At 40.1% G+C, this 18,421-nt stretch overlaps 1 protein-coding gene across 1 annotated transcript in view; it reads right to left on the bottom strand.

The window, feature by feature from the left end:
- Positions 1-1,357: 1,357 nt before the first annotated feature.
- LOC109462706 overlaps positions 1,358-18,421 on the bottom strand; it is a 20,874-nt gene continuing 3,810 nt past the window's right edge. The window contains exons 5-12 of the mRNA XM_019759264.1: positions 16,966-17,142; positions 14,808-14,909; positions 13,551-13,652; positions 10,857-10,952; positions 7,534-7,731; positions 6,646-6,723; positions 2,834-2,881; positions 1,358-1,362 (exon numbers count right to left, since the gene is read on the bottom strand). Of these exons, the coding sequence (XP_019614823.1) occupies positions 1,358-1,362; positions 2,834-2,881; positions 6,646-6,723; positions 7,534-7,731; positions 10,857-10,952; positions 13,551-13,652; positions 14,808-14,909; positions 16,966-17,142 (806 nt within the window). The remainder of the gene's footprint in view (positions 1,363-2,833; positions 2,882-6,645; positions 6,724-7,533; positions 7,732-10,856; positions 10,953-13,550; positions 13,653-14,807; positions 14,910-16,965; positions 17,143-18,421) is intronic.

The following is an 18,421-nucleotide window of genomic DNA, read 5'->3' as shown; positions in this document are numbered from 1 at the left end:
CACACTAACACTCATTAACACGCACACACACACTCATAAACACGCACACTCATAAACACACACTCACACTCATAAACACACACTCACACATGTAAATACACGCACACACATACACACACACACACACATACACATGCAAATACACACTCACAAACACACATACACACACACACACACACTCACACACATACACATTCACGCACACATTTATACCAGTAAGAATTTAGAGCTGAAAAGATTTAGTTTCTTACGTCCTAGCCAATGGGAATCCGGTATCCCAGAAATATCTTGTTCTTTTGGACCTGTAAAACAAAGTAAATAAAAAAGGTAAGAAGAAATGGAAATATTCAATTTCATACCTGGAATTGGAAATTCACTTCGGAGGCTGTCCAGGTACATAGCTTGAAAGCGAAAGATTATTTTTATTTCCTGGTTATTTCAAGATGACTGACAGCGATTAGCTTTGAAATAGAATAACACTTGTCGTATGCCACAGCAGTTTCAGTAGGTTCGTTATTTACAGTGTAACTGTGTTAACTAACTAGAGTTCCACGATCTAATACCTTCGCCAAATGATATTAGTCTTTATGACTGACAAATTATAGATTTTCCCCCCATTATACAAATTACAAATTACTCAATTACAAGAATTATATCAGTTGATCATATTCCCCACCAAAAAGACAGTCTTATTTTAACAAAGAATGCCTCTCTAGTATTTCCTCAGTCATGCAAATGAGGTCCTTATTTGAATAAGTTATGATTAATGATTTTTACCTTCACTTAACATTTCAATACCCCAGGTATAAAAGTCCAGGCAATAACCATTGTTGAATCATAACATTTTCTCATTCGTTATGCAAATTAAGTCAGACTCTTAATTCACATAATCGACATCTGCCTGTGTTTCTCTTATTCGCAATTACATATGCCACAAGTTTGAATAGTCCTAGCATGTAATGCAGCTGATTTATAGAATTTACTCATAAATTATGCAAATTAAATTTACCATTTACATTTACATTTACATTTACATTTACTTTTACATTTACATTTACATTTACATTTACATTTACATTTACATTTACATTTACATTTACATTTACATTTACATTTACATTTACTATTTACATTTACTATTTACATAATTTTCACATAATTATGTCAAGCATCACGTAAGCTATCTACATACCAAATATCACGACGATCCGTCAACCGGTTCATTAGTTATCCTCTTTTGGATACATAATATTATTAAACAAACCTCCCTGCAGTTCCAGAGCAAGCCGCTAGGGGGTCCAAACTTATGTCACTTTTTCCCAGCCCAAGAGCTACCTACCATCTAAATTTCGTGACCCTAGCCTGAGATCAAAATCGGAAGTTCAGCAGTACCATAAGAAGCCGCTATATAGCTAGGGGCCCAAAATCTTATCATTTCGAGGTCTTATCAAGATCTACCCTCTTATCAAATATCAAGTCAACCCATTAAAGCCTTCTAAAGTTATCGTGTTTACAGACATAAGACACACTTGGTGTAGGTAATAACTCTTGGTTATGTTGAAGTAACACACTCACTCACAGTCACTCACTCTCTTCTCACTCACCCACTCACTCACTCACTCACTCACTCACTCACTCAACCACTTACTCAATCGGTTACTCATAGTATGATTTCTAACATTCAAGAACGAGGACTAGACTCACCCCGTAATTCCGTGCGATTCTAGCTAAGCTAGCTAAGAACTAGCCCAGACGAACAGTCTTCTTAGTGGGAAAAATATAAAGAATTGAACAAAAGTTGCTTTCTTTATTAGGTTCTGGACAAACGGACTTCAATATAACAATGTAATTATGATAAAGGTCATTATTTCATTAACCTGCCTTCCTACATTATATCATTAATGAAAACAACATCTTACAAGAACGGTTTAGTACTAGAAAGGCTGACATTTGCTCGGGAGCAAATACAAAATATTTCACTCCACTTCCTCCCCACCCCCCAAAAAGGTGTATGGCAAAGTGTGAAAAAGCTATGGGCATGTGTCCTAGGCGCATTTCTTTAATGTGTTTGTGTTCATATACTAGGACGTAGGAGACAAACTATACATTTTAGTAAAATCAGTCCAAAAGTCACAAAATACATCATTTTAGAGTTATGTATTTCAAATATGCTAATAAATCTCTGTAGGCTGACACTGAGTTCCAAGTCGTTTAGCTTTGATACTTAAATGGGCATAGGGGCCAAGAATATGCATCTTTGGTAGGAAAAAGGCAAACATGTTCCATATTTATATAATTTCGAAGTAATGCCAAAAGACTTAATGAAGTTTGATGGCATATTTCCAAGGCACCACTGATGTCAACACGATGCATATATACTTACAAACAGGCACGCACACACACACACACACACACACACACACACACACACACACATACAGAACTTGGGGAGAATTTAAGAACATGTTGACTGCAACTGGTGACTACTAGCCTCTACCAGGCACCGCGGATCGCTGGAAAATAGTAGAAATTGGCCGAAATAAAGGGATAGTATACCAGAGAAGATCCCGGGCCATAGAAGCTCCAATTTGCGACCCGTGGGTCGAGGGACGTCCCTAGCCGAAGCTAGGTACTCATTTCCACCTGAGTGAAGTGAGGAAAGTCGTGTAAAGTGCCTTTCCCAAGGGCACAAGATCGGTGACAAGGTGGGGTTCGAACCCACGACCTCTGAGGTGTGAGCCGAACGCGCTACCGACTGCGACCACTCACAAACACAGTTTTGTAAGGTAAAAAGAAGGTAAGAATTTAGAGCTAAAAATATTCAATTTCATACCTTGAATGACTGGGCTAGGACAACGAGACCATTGCTGTTCTATAGTATCTGTAAAACAAAGTAAAATAAGTAAGGTAAGAAGAGATGGAAATATTCAATTTCATACATGGAATTGGAAATTCACTTCGGAGGCTATCCAAGTACATAGCTTGGAAACGAAAGATCTATTATTCTTATTTCCTGGACATTTCAAAAATTGAACAAAAGTTGCTTTCTTTATTAGGTTCTGGACAAACGGACACCAATATAACAATGTGATTATGATAAAGGCCATTATTTTATTAACCTGCCTTCCTACATTATATCATTGATGAAAACAACATCTTACAAGAACGATTTAGTACTAGAAAGGCTGACATTTGCTCGGGAGCAAATACAAAATATTTCACTCCACTTCCTCCCTATCCCCCAAAAAGGTGTATGGCAAAGTGTGACTAAGGTCCTTCAGCATGTGTCCCACGCAAATGCATTTAATGCCTGTGCCTTATTGCCTAAATACTAGGGCTTAGGAGGCAAACTATACATTTTACTAAGTCCAAAAGTCTCAAAACACAACATTTTAAGGTTAAGTAATCCATATATGCTAATAAACATCTGTGGGCTGATATATCCAAGGTGCCCCTATACTGAATTTCAGGGCATAGGGACCAGACTTATACATTTTAGTATGAAAAATTATATTAAAAAATTATAAAATTTTAAAGTATGAAAAAGGAATTGATGAAGTTATTTGGGCATATCTGATGTCAACACAATACATACACACTCACAAAGAAACACACACACACACACACACACACTCCAAAACACACACACTGGAAAACACACACACACACACACTCCAAAACACACACACACACATACTCACACACTGACACACACACACGCACTCACAAACACACACACACGCACCCACACACTCACAAACACACACACACACAAACAAACACACACACACACACTCACAAATACTCGTATGAGTGTGTGTACCAAAGTCGACTGCTTCTTCTCCCCACCGACTTGAAAAGAAATCAAGAGACATCGAGGTGTGATTTCACGGTGGAGTGGCTTAATTATGTGCAGGGCGGGCTACATTTGTCATTTTCTAGGCCTTTTCTGAGGATCTCCTGGAGTAATGGCGTGCAGGTTAATCCCGGCGTCCCATGCGCTTTTGGTATAATTTATGATTACGGTTTTTCAATTCCCTGGATGCATAGCGCCAGGGGTTTAAAATGTAACAGAACGTCTTATTTTGACCGCCTGATGCTATTTTACGGGGCCCCTTGCTCTTTGCATGGAAAAATGGAAAAATTAAAAATACAGGTTTGGATTCAATTGTGAAATCTTAGGTATCTTCTTGTACACAACCCGAAAAATCCGTCCCTGAGAGGTAGTTATATTAAGAAAAAGAAAGAGTTCAACAAGCTCATCCGAAAACGTAAGCAAGATAACTGTCTAATGCGTCTTCAGAATCTTCAAGAAACAACCCCATCACCTTCTAGAACTTACTTAAAGAACAAAAAAAAAATACCGACTCATTGCCCCAAGAAGATCTACCAGCGGACACTTGGGTTGAGCGCTTCTAAAATATCCACAACAAATCCAGACTAAAACATAAAAACTTTTGCCTAAACTTAATTTGAAAAAGAAATTCTACGCAAACTCCAAACACTCCAGAAATGTAAGTCAAGCCCAGGGCCTCTAGGTAACCCAATCACGGGCTCTGAAATCAATGATGCAATACACACCCTTAAAAACAAAAAAAGCCAGTGGAGAGGACATGGTCATCAATGAGATGCTTAAAGCAGGAAAACGAATCTGTTGACCCCTCTATTAAGACTGTTCAACAATTCATTTTCGAATGGACTTTTCCCAAAAACGTGGTCCAGAAGTTATATTGTCCCCATTTTTATAGCAGGGCGAAAAGATGACCCAAATAATTATCGTGGGATCGCCATTTCCAGCTGCTTAGGAAAGCTTTTCTCCCCAATACTAAACAAAAGACTTCCTATTAAGAAAATGAAATCATAAAACCAACCCAAACAGGATTCAGAAAAAAAATCAGGACGTCAGATAACATCTTCATATTCAAAACTCTTATATCTAAAGACACACAGTCTGGAAAACGCTTATTCGCTTGTTTTGTCGACCTACCAAAAGCCTTTAGTTTTACTCCATTTGGCATGAGGGACTGCTATACAAACTTCTCTCCTCGTTCGCTGCGCTCACTCGGTGGTTTTATTCGGTGGTTATAGCAACTGCCAAGTCTTTATCACACCATATACATCGAGGATCAGGCGGGTCATTAACGTTATCATCTACTTTAGTTAGCAAATATCTAAGTAAAAATGCACGACTATATGCCTGTTTTGTAGATTTTAGTAAAGCGTTTGATTCTGTTTGGAGAGAAGGACTTTTACAAAAATTGGCTGAACTTGGAATAGGAGGCAAATTTTAATGACTATCAAAGATATGTATTCCAAAACAACACATTGTATCAAAACTAGCCGCGGTCTTACCGAAAATTACGTAACTGTGGGGTTCGACAAGACTGTAACCTGAGTCCAACACTGTTTAATTTATACATTATAGTGATTTAGCAAATGAGTTTAATGATCATTCTTGTAACCCACCCCCACCCCATATTACATAATAAGATAGTGACTTGCTTGTTATACGCAGATGATCTAGTTATATTTTTTGAATCTCAACGGGGTCTGCAAGCATCTTTAAGTAGATGAGAAACATATTAAGAAGACAAAAGTAGTTGTATTTACCAAGGGAAGCCGTCTGCCAAAAGACTGTAATTTTTTGTACAACAGCAATGTAGTAGAAATAGTTACAAACTATTGTTACCTTGGTATTGTGTATTAATGTAGCCGGCACGTTCAAGGTAAACAACAAACACGTGTACAGCAAAGGTCTGAAAGCACTGTTTGGAGTCAATCAATCTCTAACAAAGCCAACGTGACAATATCTGTAAGAAACAAACTTTTTGACACATGTGTAAAATCAATATTGTTGTATGGTTCCGACATCTGCGGATCATTGCTGTTTGCCGTGACCTGTACTTAGTTCGCAATCGAGCAAAAATGTACAATAAAGGTTTTTCATTCTATTATCATAAAGCCTATCCAAACTTACACAGTAAAGAGTGACACATTCCTGTATGACACATGTAAACTTAAGTTATATAACAAACCATTACAGTCATCCCCTATCTTCCCGCCGTTTCCCCAGTTCCAAGGACCCACATAGGGGTCTAAATTGGCCTCAATCAGTTCTTCTATGAAAATTGTGACACCGCATTGTCCATTGTATGCCCTAAGTGTGATCGTTACATATTCTACCAGAGTTCATGTGAGTTCACCGGAATTTTGGAACAGAACCTGTATTCCATTTGTGGTTATTTTGGACCAAAAGAATAGAGAGAGCTTCCATTTGAGGTCATTTGGATGTTTCAATACAGAAATTAACTTGCTAGTGGGGTTGGCGTTTTCTTTCCTTTCATTCAAAATTCACATCTTGGGATGATTCTGCAATACTTGTATTATGCTGGGAGATTACGGTGTCATAATCAATATGAAATGGGGGCTTCTGATTGGTCAACGCCACCTGGCTATATGATAATGTGGTATAAATACCTGCTCTAGTATACATCGTGCTAGGATGGCTTCTATTTGAATCCAGGTTTGCCGTGATAAGAAACTGATGATCATTGCTAATATCAGTAGATTTTGACCTTCTGTCCATCGGGACGTATACAGTAGGTCGATTTCTAGTTGGAATTAATACAATAATTGACCGCTTACCATGTTCTGGTGACACCTTTTTTTCCTGAGCATACTGATGCGGCGTGATCCCCTCGTCCAACTGGGGAAATCTTTGTTCTGAAAAAAGAGGACGGAAGTATGCCATCGTTCGTATGTTCCGTGGGTGCGATAGTGTCGTAGGGTTTTAGTTTCACAAGGAGTAGTTTCAACCACATATTAGCCGTAGACTTTCCAATTTGATTTGTACATTCTTTTTCCTCTGGAAACTGTGTCAATCCTTTGACATACTTCAAATGATGCACTGCTTAGATTATATATTCACGCACTTATGGCGACAACTTTTCCGTCCGACTGTGCCAATACTATGACACACTTTAAAATCTGCAACGTTTAGGCTGAATATCCACGAACTTCGGGACGGAGACTTATTGTCAGTCTGAAAAAAACTTCAAAGTTTGCACTGTTTAAATAAAATATCAGCCAACTCAGTCCGGGCGACTTTTTGTGTCGAACCTATAACACATCAAGATCTGCATTTCTTAAACTAAAGTTAAAGTGTAAAGTTTCTAACGGTGTTTAAAGTGTATATCCTTTGCACTTATTGTAGGAAACTCTTCCGTCGGTACGATGTTTGAAATTTCTGAATACTTTTAAGTATTCATTGAGTCTGTTTAGATTTTATGTCCATAAATCTAAAAACTAGAACTGTGTCAATGCTATGCTACTCTTCAAAGTTTGCAGTATTTAGAGTGCATATATTGAAGAGTACTGTACATGTAGTTCATCCTACTCTAATTTCAACCATATCGAAGTGAGTCACCTCTGGGTCCTAAACTATAGAAATCCCCAAAGAGCGAGCACTGCGTTCTAAAGAGCTGTCGTCATCAGTTTACGTTGTGCGTGACTTGCAATAAACATTTATCGTACCTAAACTAACATAGCAATGTCGATCAATATCCTGAGCAGGCCCTTTGCACTTTGCCCCACCGTTCGTTGGTGCAGGGTTGGTGCAGGTTCTGTGCCGAGTTCGCGACGTGAACCCAGTAGGTCCGCTAGCGATGCAGTCAGTCCATGTACTCCAGCTGGACCAACTGCCATCTATATCAACCTCGAGCAAATTAACCTCTGAAACCCATAAATGATGTAATATGATAATCACGTAAAATGATTACGAAGTGAAGGACTTTCCGGAAATATATGGACTTCACACAGTGTCAGTATTCGGATAGACCCAAGAAAATGAACACAGAAACACACACACGAACACAGAAACACACACATGTACACGCACACACAGACACACACACATGTACACACACAGGCACGCACAAATATGTACACACACTAAGAAACACACGCACGTGCACATACACACACACACACACACACATGTACACACACACACACACGTGCACACACACACACACATACACACACACACAGAAAAAAACACACACAAACACACCCTTGGATGAGAATTGATTTCAAACTAGAGTTCCCTGATCTCATACCTTCGCCAAATGATGTTATCTTTATGACTGACAAATTATACTTACTATAGATTATCCTCCTGATTGTGCAAACAGGATTCTCATTTTCATGCATTATATCAGTTAATCATATTCTTAACCTAAAGACAGTCCTTAACATTGAAATGAATGAAAGAATGCCTACCCAGCTACCGAATATCAAGACCATCCATTTAAGCCTCATTCAACTTCATAGAATTGAATTCTGAGGGGAGCCAGCAACAAGAATATAATGTTCCTCCCAAAGGCCGACTCCCTTTGAGACACATAGAACACATACAAAGTTAAAAGATATATAAATGATTGAAAATTAAACAAAGACAAACTAATAATAATGGTAATAACCAAATGATAACCGCACGGTGGTAAAATCTGGGCTGCAAAGTTCCCACATTTCATAGAATCCGAACTGTGTTCGATGGTGTTCGATCTGGGCGATTCGAATCGAACCCGCGTTCCATTTCGGGGTCACCTGTGGTCATTTGCAATAAAGCGGCAAAACAAGCCCTTTTGCCTGAGTGACTCGTAATAGATAGAAAAACAACACTTTTCTATAGATACAAACAGTTTCCAGGATAGTACATGTCCGCTATCACTTTTTTGTGGACATGTAACATGTAGCGAAGCTACTGTCGTATCCTTGGGTGACCTTGAATACTGTAATGATTCTTTACGCCTGTATGAATAACACAATGCACACTTTTGGGAGATATGACATGTCTGCAAAACTCGTTCAAACCTGGAAACATGGAGAGTCTGACATACCCCATTTACAGCTCAAAATGACTGTCAGGGTTGTCCCGAAAATCGTGCTTTTGGGATTTTTGAAAAATGCGCTTGATTTTGAATTATGGGTAATTTAGTGCGAAAAAAGCAAAAAAATTCGATTTTTTCACCTATTTGTCGACAAAAACTATACTTAAAGTCAAAAATTAGAAAATCCCTAAAGCACGATTTTTCATCTTATTCCTAGTCGTCGAAAAATATAAAAATCAGTGATCTTGCGTAATATGTGTAGCCAGGTTTGCTCGGTGATTGGCTAAAATATGGCGCTCCGAAATCCCGAAAATTATCGACTTTTGTAACGAAATCCGAAAAAATCATCCATTTAGCGCAAAAAATCACCATTAAATGTATGTAAAGACGATAATTTTATTTTATTTCAATGAAATTTCCCCTCGATACTAGTTTGTTTATTTTCAAATGTTTTACGGTTAGCCCAAAATTGCGTCTTGTAACCCGATACTTTATCGAACGCCCCCAGCAATGGGAAAGAATGCCGTAGTGACAGACCGCCGTGATAAGAGAGAAAGAACAAAACAGAACAATTACAAGTGTAACAAATCCTAACTAATACAACATAGAAAATACATGAACGATTACAAATGAAAGGAGAGAATTAACCAGACGTGTCGCTAGGTGGATAAACAGATAGCACATCGGCAGGTGGAGGTCCAGGTACATAGGTCTTGCGTTACAAAGGTGTCATTTTGGTGAGAAATTAACATTGCTTTAACAGAATTTAGACTGAGATTGGGATACATGTGTTGTCGGATCTGTAATGGTAATTGTAACCGTAACTTCCCCTACATGTTACTGAAACACTTGCAATGCGGTAGCATTTCCTGATGTACTGTCAATTTGTTATCGGATGTTTATATTTTAAGTACTTCGCGTAACGTTAGAACCTGGGATAGCTTAATTCCTCTCTATATCATTGGACCGACACGCCGTGCATGTACTAAAGACATGTCACTTAGTCAATCAGTTGTATCTAGTGCCAGATACTTGCACTGATCAAGTTTCACAAATGAATGTTTCGGTGATCTAGATTGCTACTTTTAAATCAGATGTTATATGAGAAGGAAATACAAAGGAACGACGGTAAAAAGCTTATTTAACGTCCCTTTTTAGATCAATAATTACAGCTTTCTGTGCTTGCGTTCATTTCGGACGATGTGTATCAAAACTATTTTTCAGCCGAATTGTAATGTTGAAAAGTTTCGCGCTTAGAATTCGCGCTAATTTGAAGATAATGAGGTTAAATCTATTCATATTAAATTTTTCCAATGTTTTAAACTTTATTGACAGATAAATACCGTTCCCCAACTGATGTTATACAGTTGCTCTGTTTGGGTACCTGGTTGGACCTGGAAGTAGACAGGACATAGCTAGGCCCCCATGCAAACCGTAAAACATAGAAAAACCACGACAAAATGAGTACTTAGAAGGCAAACTTTGACGGGACATATCTCATCTTCAAATAATTTTGGAATTCTACAGACCTACACACGGTTGTCTAACTTCTTAACTCCAAGTGGACACATAAACAAGCCTCATTTGACGCATTGTTACCGTACTACGGCTTATTGTATGCCGGAGTACCAAATTCGGCTTCGTTTAAAGCTATCTAATGCATTATAATGCCCTTACTGTACTTGGTGAACACCTCAATGCTTCGTTGATAACTCCGGTACTTGAAGGCACGACTATCTCTTTTTCTTTTCTAGGCTGGTATCATGTACTTAATAGTTGGATATTGCCAGACTGGCAGAAGACCGCCAGCAGTGGAAGACCTTGGCCAAACAACATGCTGCCTCGACGACTGATTAAGCTATGGGAGAGAGTGAGTGAGTGAGTGAGTGAGTGAGTGAGTGAGTGAGTGAGTGAGTGAGTGAGTGAGTGAGTGAGTGAGTGAGTTGGATATAGATATCAGACTACCTGTTGGATGTTCACTCTGAGGTAAATGAAAAGTCTTCTGCTTTACGTGATTATCATCCACTGCGTCCTCTTGTCCGTCCGACAGGACTGCTAGTGCTGTAAGGAGAGAGTACAACTATGACATCGTACATGTATGGGTGTCGACGGATCCGTAATAATGTATACATTATACATTATACTTCGATGTGTATATATAATATATATTAACATTTAAGGGGTTGAATTTAGTTTGCAGGGTTTTGTGTCTCTGAACTGTTCTTAAAATTTGCTGGGAGTGTTTTTTAGGTGCCTAGAATTTTTTTCACCTACCGGCATTTGTCCTAACTTTTAATGCTGACACCGCGTAGCTAAGAAGAGTAGTCAAACCTGTCCAGGTGACCACTTCTTCAAGCTGGCCACCTGTCGCAGTCATAAGCGACAATCCTCCGTGAAGTTTTATATATTGCAGATTGGGAACAGTATCCCCCTGAGCATGACGCGCACCACGTCCTGCCACGTCCCTTGCTGCTTGACCAACGCCCCCACGGCCTCACCTCGAGCACGACCCTGACCTCTACCCCGAGCGCGACCTTGGCCATTTGCAGTTCCCCGGCCAATGTCAAGTTCCCCGCGTTCAGGTCCTGTTCTTCCCCGTAATCGCTGTCATTTTCACTACTCTCTGCGGAATCCTTATCTGGCGTGGGATATTCACTGCCAGAATCGGCAGTTACAACGTCTTCCAACACTTGTCCAATCGTATACGTCGCCATTTCGACGATAACACTACGAATTCCCCGCTAAAAACTCAAACAAATAGCAAATTACATTACGTAATGTTGACCGCAGCCGTGCCTACAAGTTACTTCCGGGTGCAACAGCCGGGCGAAAACACTTCCACAACATTATAGGGATGTTTCTAAAATATGCATTTACTTCAATAAGAAACTGCTACGGTGAAATTAAAAAGACGTGCATATCGCATCATCACGGACATAATAGCACACCACATGCCCAATCAAACAGAAATGCTACGTACAGAACAATGCGTTTTGGCTGCGATCATCTTGAAGATTCGGTCCAATACTTCATGCATGGGCACATCTGCCTGAAGTTTGGACGACCCGCCCGCTATTCCAAACAGCGGGTTTTTCTCGACTATTCCAATTTGCCTCATGATTGTAGGGGTGCATTTGAAATATTACATAGACCGCGAAAACAGCAACGACAAAAATACACATTGTTGCATCATCACGGGCATGCCCGCAGACGGCGTATGAAGTTACATGCCGATTACACAAAGGTAACCCCGTGTTCTAGTTGCGAACGCGATAAAACGGCCTTTCACAACACTCCGTCCGGAGGTCCTGACCGCCTTCACGGAATAATAATACAACATAGATGATATATAAACGATTATAAATGAAAGGAGAGAATTAACCAGACACGTGTCGCTATGTGGATAAACAGATAGCACATCGTCAGATGGAGGTCCAGGTACATAGGTCTTCCGTTATGAAGGTGTTACTTCGTGAGAAATTAACATTGTTTTAACAGAATTTAGACTGAGGTTGGAACACATGTGTTGTCGGATCTGTAATAGTAATTGTAATCGTAACTTCCCCTACATGTTACTAAAACACTTGCAATGGCCAATGCGGTAGCATTTCCTGATGTACTGCCAGTTTGTTACCGGATGTTTATATTTTATGTACTTCGCGTGACGTTAGAACCTGGGTTAGCTTAATTCCTCTCTATATCAATGGACCGACACGCCGTGCTTGTACTAAAGACATGTCACCTAGTCTATCAGTTGTATCTAGCTAGTGCCAGCTACTTGTACTGATCAAGTGTCTACTACATTTCAATTAGATGTCATATGAGAAGGAAATACAAAGGAACGATAGTCAAAAGCTTATTTAACGTCCTTTTTTTAGATCAATATTTACAGCTTTCTGTGTTTGCGTTCATTTCGGACGATGGTTATCAAAACTATTCTTCAGTCGAATTGTAATGTTGAAAAGTTTCGCGCTTAGAATTCGCGCTAATTTGAAGATGATGAGGTTAAATCTATTGAATTTTATCCAATGTTTTAACCTTTATTGACAGATAAATACCGTTCCCCAACTGATGTTATACCGTTGCTCTGATTGGGTAGTACTACCTGGTTGGACCTGGAAGTAGACAGGACATAGGCCCCCATGCAAACCGTAAAACATAGAAAAACCACGACAAAATGAGTACTTATTAGAAGGTAAAATTTGACGGGATATACATGTATCTCGTCTTCAAATGCTTTTGGAATTCTACAAACCTACACACGGTTGTCTGACTACTTAACTCCAAGGGGACACATAAACCAGCCTCATTTGACGCATTGTTACCGTACTACGGCGTATTGTATGCCTGAGTGTTCTAAGTACCCATTTTTGCTTTGTTTAAAGCTATCTAATGCATTATAATGCCCTTACTGTACTTGGTGAACACCTCAATGCTTGGTTGATAACTCCGGTACTATCTCTTTTTCTTTTCTAGGCTGGTATTATGTACTTAATAGTTGGATATTGCCAGACTGGCAGAAGACCGCCAGCAGTAGAAGACCTTGGCCTATCAACATGCTGCCTCGACGGCTGATTAAGCTATGGGAGAGAGTGAGTGAGTGAGTGAGTGAGTGAGTGAGTGAGTGAGTGAGTGAGTTGGATATAGATATCAGACTACCTTGCAACGTTGGATGTTCACTCTGAGGTGAATGAAAAGTCTTCTCCTTTACGTGATTATCATCCACTGCGTCCTCTTGTCCGTCCGACAGGACTACTGATGCTGTAAGGAGAGAGGAGAACTATGACATCGCACATGTACGGGTGTCGACGGAACCATAATAATATATACAGTATACATTATACTTCGATGTGTATATATAATATATATTAACATTTAAGGGGTTCAATTTAATTTGCAGGGTTTTGTATCTCTGAACTGTTCTTAAAATTTGCTGGGAGTGTTTTGTGGGTGCCTGGAATGTTTTATTTTTTCACCTACCGGCATTTGTCCTAACTTATAATGCTGCCACCGCGCAGCTAAGAAGAGTAGTCAAACCTGTCCAGGTGACCACTTCTTCAAGCTGGCCACCTGTCCATTGAGACCGCTTTTTCTCGGTCCCAAAAAATTCCCCATCGACGCATTAAGCAACCTGTCCAAATTGACCAATTTTTTCCAATGTTTTAACCTTTATTGACAGATAAATACCGTTCCCCAAATGATGTTATACCGTTGCTCTGTTTGGGTACCTGGTTGGACCTGGAAGTAGACAGGACATAGGCCCACTATGCAAACCGTAAAACATAGAAAAACCAGGACAAAATAAGTACTTAGAAGGTAAACTTTGACGGGACATATCTCGTCTTCAAATACTTTTGGAACTCTACAAACCTACACACGGTTGTCTGACTATTTAACTCCAAGGGGACACATAAACAAGCCTCATTTGACGCATTTTTACCGTACTACGGCTTATTGTATGCCTGAGTGTTCTAAGTACCCAATTCGGCTTTGTTTAAATCTATCTAATGCATTATAATGCCCTTACTGAACTCCAAGGGGCGGGGACACATAAACCAGCCTCATTTGACGCATTGTTACCGTACTACGGCTTATTGTATGCCGGAGTACCAAATTCGGCTTTGTTTAAAGCTATCTAATGCATTATAATGCCCTTACTGTACTTGGTGAACACCTCAATGCTTGGTTGATAACTCCGGTACTTGAAGGCAAGACTATCTCTTTTTCTTTTCTAGGCTGGTATTATGTACTTAATAGTTGGATATTGCCAGACTGGCAGAAGACCGCCAGCAGTGGAAGACCTTGGGCATACAACATGCTGCCTCGACGGCTGATTAAGCTATGGGAGAGAGAGAGAGAGAATGAGTGAGTGAGTGAGTGAGTGAGTGAGTGAGTTGGATATAGATGTCAGACTACCTTGCAACGTTAGATGTTCACTCTGAGGTGAATGAAAAGTCTTCTCCTTTACGTGATTATCATCCACTGCGTCCTCTTGTCCGTCCGACAGGACTGCTAGTGCTGTAAGGAGAGAGTACAACTATGACATCGTACATGTATGGGTGTCGACGGATCCGTAATAATGTATACAGTATACATTATACTTCGATGTGTGTATATGATATATATTAACATTTAAGAGGTTGAATTTAGTTTGCAGGGTTTTGTATCTCTGAACTGTTCTTAAAATTTGCTGGGAGTGTTTGTGGGTGCCTGGAATTTTTTTCACCTACCGGCATTTGTCCTAACTTTTAATGCTGACACCGCGTAGCTAAGAATAGTAGTCAAACCTGTCCAGGTGACCACTTCTTTAAGCTGGCCACCTGTCCATTGAGACCGCTTTTTCTCGGTCCCAAAAATTTTCCACATCGACGCATTAAGCAACATGTCGAAGTTGACCACCGTGGTCACGTTGGACTGGCCTAATTGTGTACAGGGCATTTCTCATTTTCTAGGCCTCTTCTGGGGATCCCCTGGACTAACGGCGTACATGTCGATCACCTTATGCTCACCGCTTTCCAATTCCCACGATGCATAGCGCCAGGGAGTAAAAATTCCCAGTTTGCATATCGCTAGGACAGTAGGGTCGGAATTAGGCGTTTTTACATTCGTTGATGACAGAATCTAAAATAATCCTACGATAAACTTCAAACGATACTCGGGATAGCTGTATAAATTGTATATTCCGCAAACTCAGCCCGGGCGCCTTTTTTGTCGGAAAATTGTGTCGAACCTTTAACACATCAACATCTGCATTTCTTAAAGTGTAAAGTTCCCAACGGTGTTTAAATGGTATATCCTTTGCACTTATTGCAGGAAACGTTTCCATCGGTAGACTGTTTCAAATTACTGAATAGTTGTAACACTGCGTTCGTTTAGATTGTATATCCATGAACTTTTCTATCTAAAAACTAGAACTGAGTCAATGCGATGCTACTCTTTAAAGTGTACAGTCAGACTGCATATATTGAAGTGTGCCGTATAGAAATGAATGAATGAATAAATGGATGTTTTATACCTTTTGCCGGGAGTGTTTTGTGGGTGCCTGGAATTTTTTTTCACCTACCGGTATTTGTCCTAATGTTAAATGCTGCCACCGCGCAGCTCAGAAAGAGTACTCTCAACTACATGTAACCGTGACTTTCCGTTTTGATTGTACATATACTAATGTATATTCTAACACTTCTGAGGGGAGCCAGCAAGAGGAACATAATGTTCCTTTCCCAGGCCGACTCCCATAGAGACACATTAAAGACATACTTAGTTTAAAGATATACATGATTGAGAATTAAACAGTCTCCCTAATAATAATGGTAATAGCCAAATGCTAACGATTATACAAGAGAGAAAGAACAAAATAGAACAATCACAAGTGCAACAAATCCTAACCAGATTAAGAACAGTAATAGTGTATGTAAACAGTGTGTGGTCACTTATTATATAATAACAACTGGTAACAACGTATCGTAACAAGAATTCTAAGAGTTCATACCTCCATGACATATATGAGTTTTTGGAAATGTTTTTTGTCTCATTGATTATGGAAATAAGATCGTAATTAGCACAATCTAGTTTAATTTATGGTTTTCCAAATTCAAATTACAATATTTTTCATGTACAATTCCTCTCCTTTGTCATACTAGTACTTTATTTCAACACGTCCTCATTAATTATGCAAGACCTCTACATTAACATAATATATGCATAGTGATGTTAACGTCACAAGGTATGAAATTCCCATCATTCACCAATAAGGAGTCACAGAATTTTTCCCATTAAGTATGCAAATTAGGTCATCATTTGCATAATTGGTATCTTTTGATGTTCCATCTCCCATAGACTACATACATTACATGTATGAAAGTACTACGAACACGACGAAAGTACTACGAAAGTACTGTTCACAACACTCAGTCCGGAGGTCCCGACCTCCTTCACGGAGTAATAAACAGTTTGTGATCGCAGACGTATGTGACCGGGCCTAAAACAATGTCTGTTGGTCGAATTCTGTTCAGATAGATATGGCAAACTACGTACGTTTCATACGCTGCATTCATACATTCTAAAGTTAGCTTACCTTGGCATGTTGGAACAGGATGACTCCACGTTCCGTCAGTTTGGCACGTCGGAGTAGCAACGCCGATCAGTGTGTATCCCGTGTAACAGGTGAAGGTGACCGAGTTCGGGTAGGAGATCGGACCGGTAGCACTCACCGCCCCGTTACCTGGGGCCGCCCGAGCCGGACATTGGACCGCTACAATGGGAAAACAAGCAGTCATAAGCGACAATCCTCCGTGAAGTTTTATATTTTGCAGATTGGGAACAGTATCCCCCTGAGCATGACGCGCACCACGTCCTGCCACGTCCCTTGCTGCTTGACCAACGCCCCCACGGCCTCACCTCGAGCACGACCCTGGCCTCTACCCCGAGCGCGACCTTGGCCATTTGCAGTTCCCCGGCCAATGTCAAGTTCCCCGCGTTCAGGTCCTGTTCTTCCCCGTAATCGCTGTCATTTTCACTACTCTCTGCGGAATCCTTATCTGGCGTGGGATATTCACTGCCAGAATCGGCAGTTACAACGTCTTCCAACACTTGTCCAATCGTATACGTCGCCATTTCGACGATAACACTACGAATTCCCCGCTAAAAACTCAAACAAATAGCAAATTACATTACGTACTACGATGTTGACCGCAGCCGTGCCTACAAGTTACTTCCGGGTGCAACAGCCGGGCGAAAACACTTCCACAACATTATAGGGATGTTTCTAAAATATGCATTTACTTCAATAAGAAACTGCTACGGTGAAATTAAAAAGACGTGCATATCGCATCATCACGGACATAATAGCACACCACATGCCCAATCAAACAGAAATGCTACGTACAGAACAATGCGTTTTGGCTGCGATCATCTTGAAGATTCGGTCCAATACTTCATGCATGGGCAAAAAAAAAACATCTGGTACCACTTATCGACCCTTCCGCACATCTGCCTGAAGTTTGGACGACCCGCCCGCTATTCCAAACAGCGGGTTTTTCTCGACTATTCCAATTTGCCTCATGATTGTAGGGGTGCATTTGAAATATTACATAGACCGCGAAAACAGCAGCGACAAAAATACACATTGTTGCATCATCACGGGCATGCCCGCAGACGGCGTATGAAGTTACATGCCGATTACACAAAGGTAACCCCGTGTTCTAGTTGCGAACACGAAAAAACGGCCTTTCACAACACTCCGTCCGGAGGTCCTGACCGCCTTCACGGAATAATAATACAACATAGATGATATATAAACGATTATAAATGAAAGGAGAGAATTAACCAGACATGTGTCGCTAGGTGGATAAACAGATAGCACATCGTCAGATGGAGGTCCAGGTACATAGGTCTTCCATTATGAAGGTGTTACTTCGTGAGAAATTAACATTGTTTTAACAGAATTTAGACTGAGGTTGGAACACATGTGTTGTCGGATCTGTAATAGTAATTGTAATCGTAACTTCCCCTACATGTTACTAAACACTTGC

The sequence above is a fragment of the Branchiostoma belcheri genome, unplaced genomic scaffold (genome assembly GCF_001625305.1).
Source record: "Branchiostoma belcheri isolate BF01 breed outbred unplaced genomic scaffold, Haploidv18h27 scaffold12, whole genome shotgun sequence".
Classification (NCBI taxonomy): Eukaryota; Metazoa; Chordata; class Leptocardii; order Amphioxiformes; family Branchiostomatidae; genus Branchiostoma; species Branchiostoma belcheri.
This window is presented reverse-complemented; position numbering and strand designations above follow the sequence as displayed.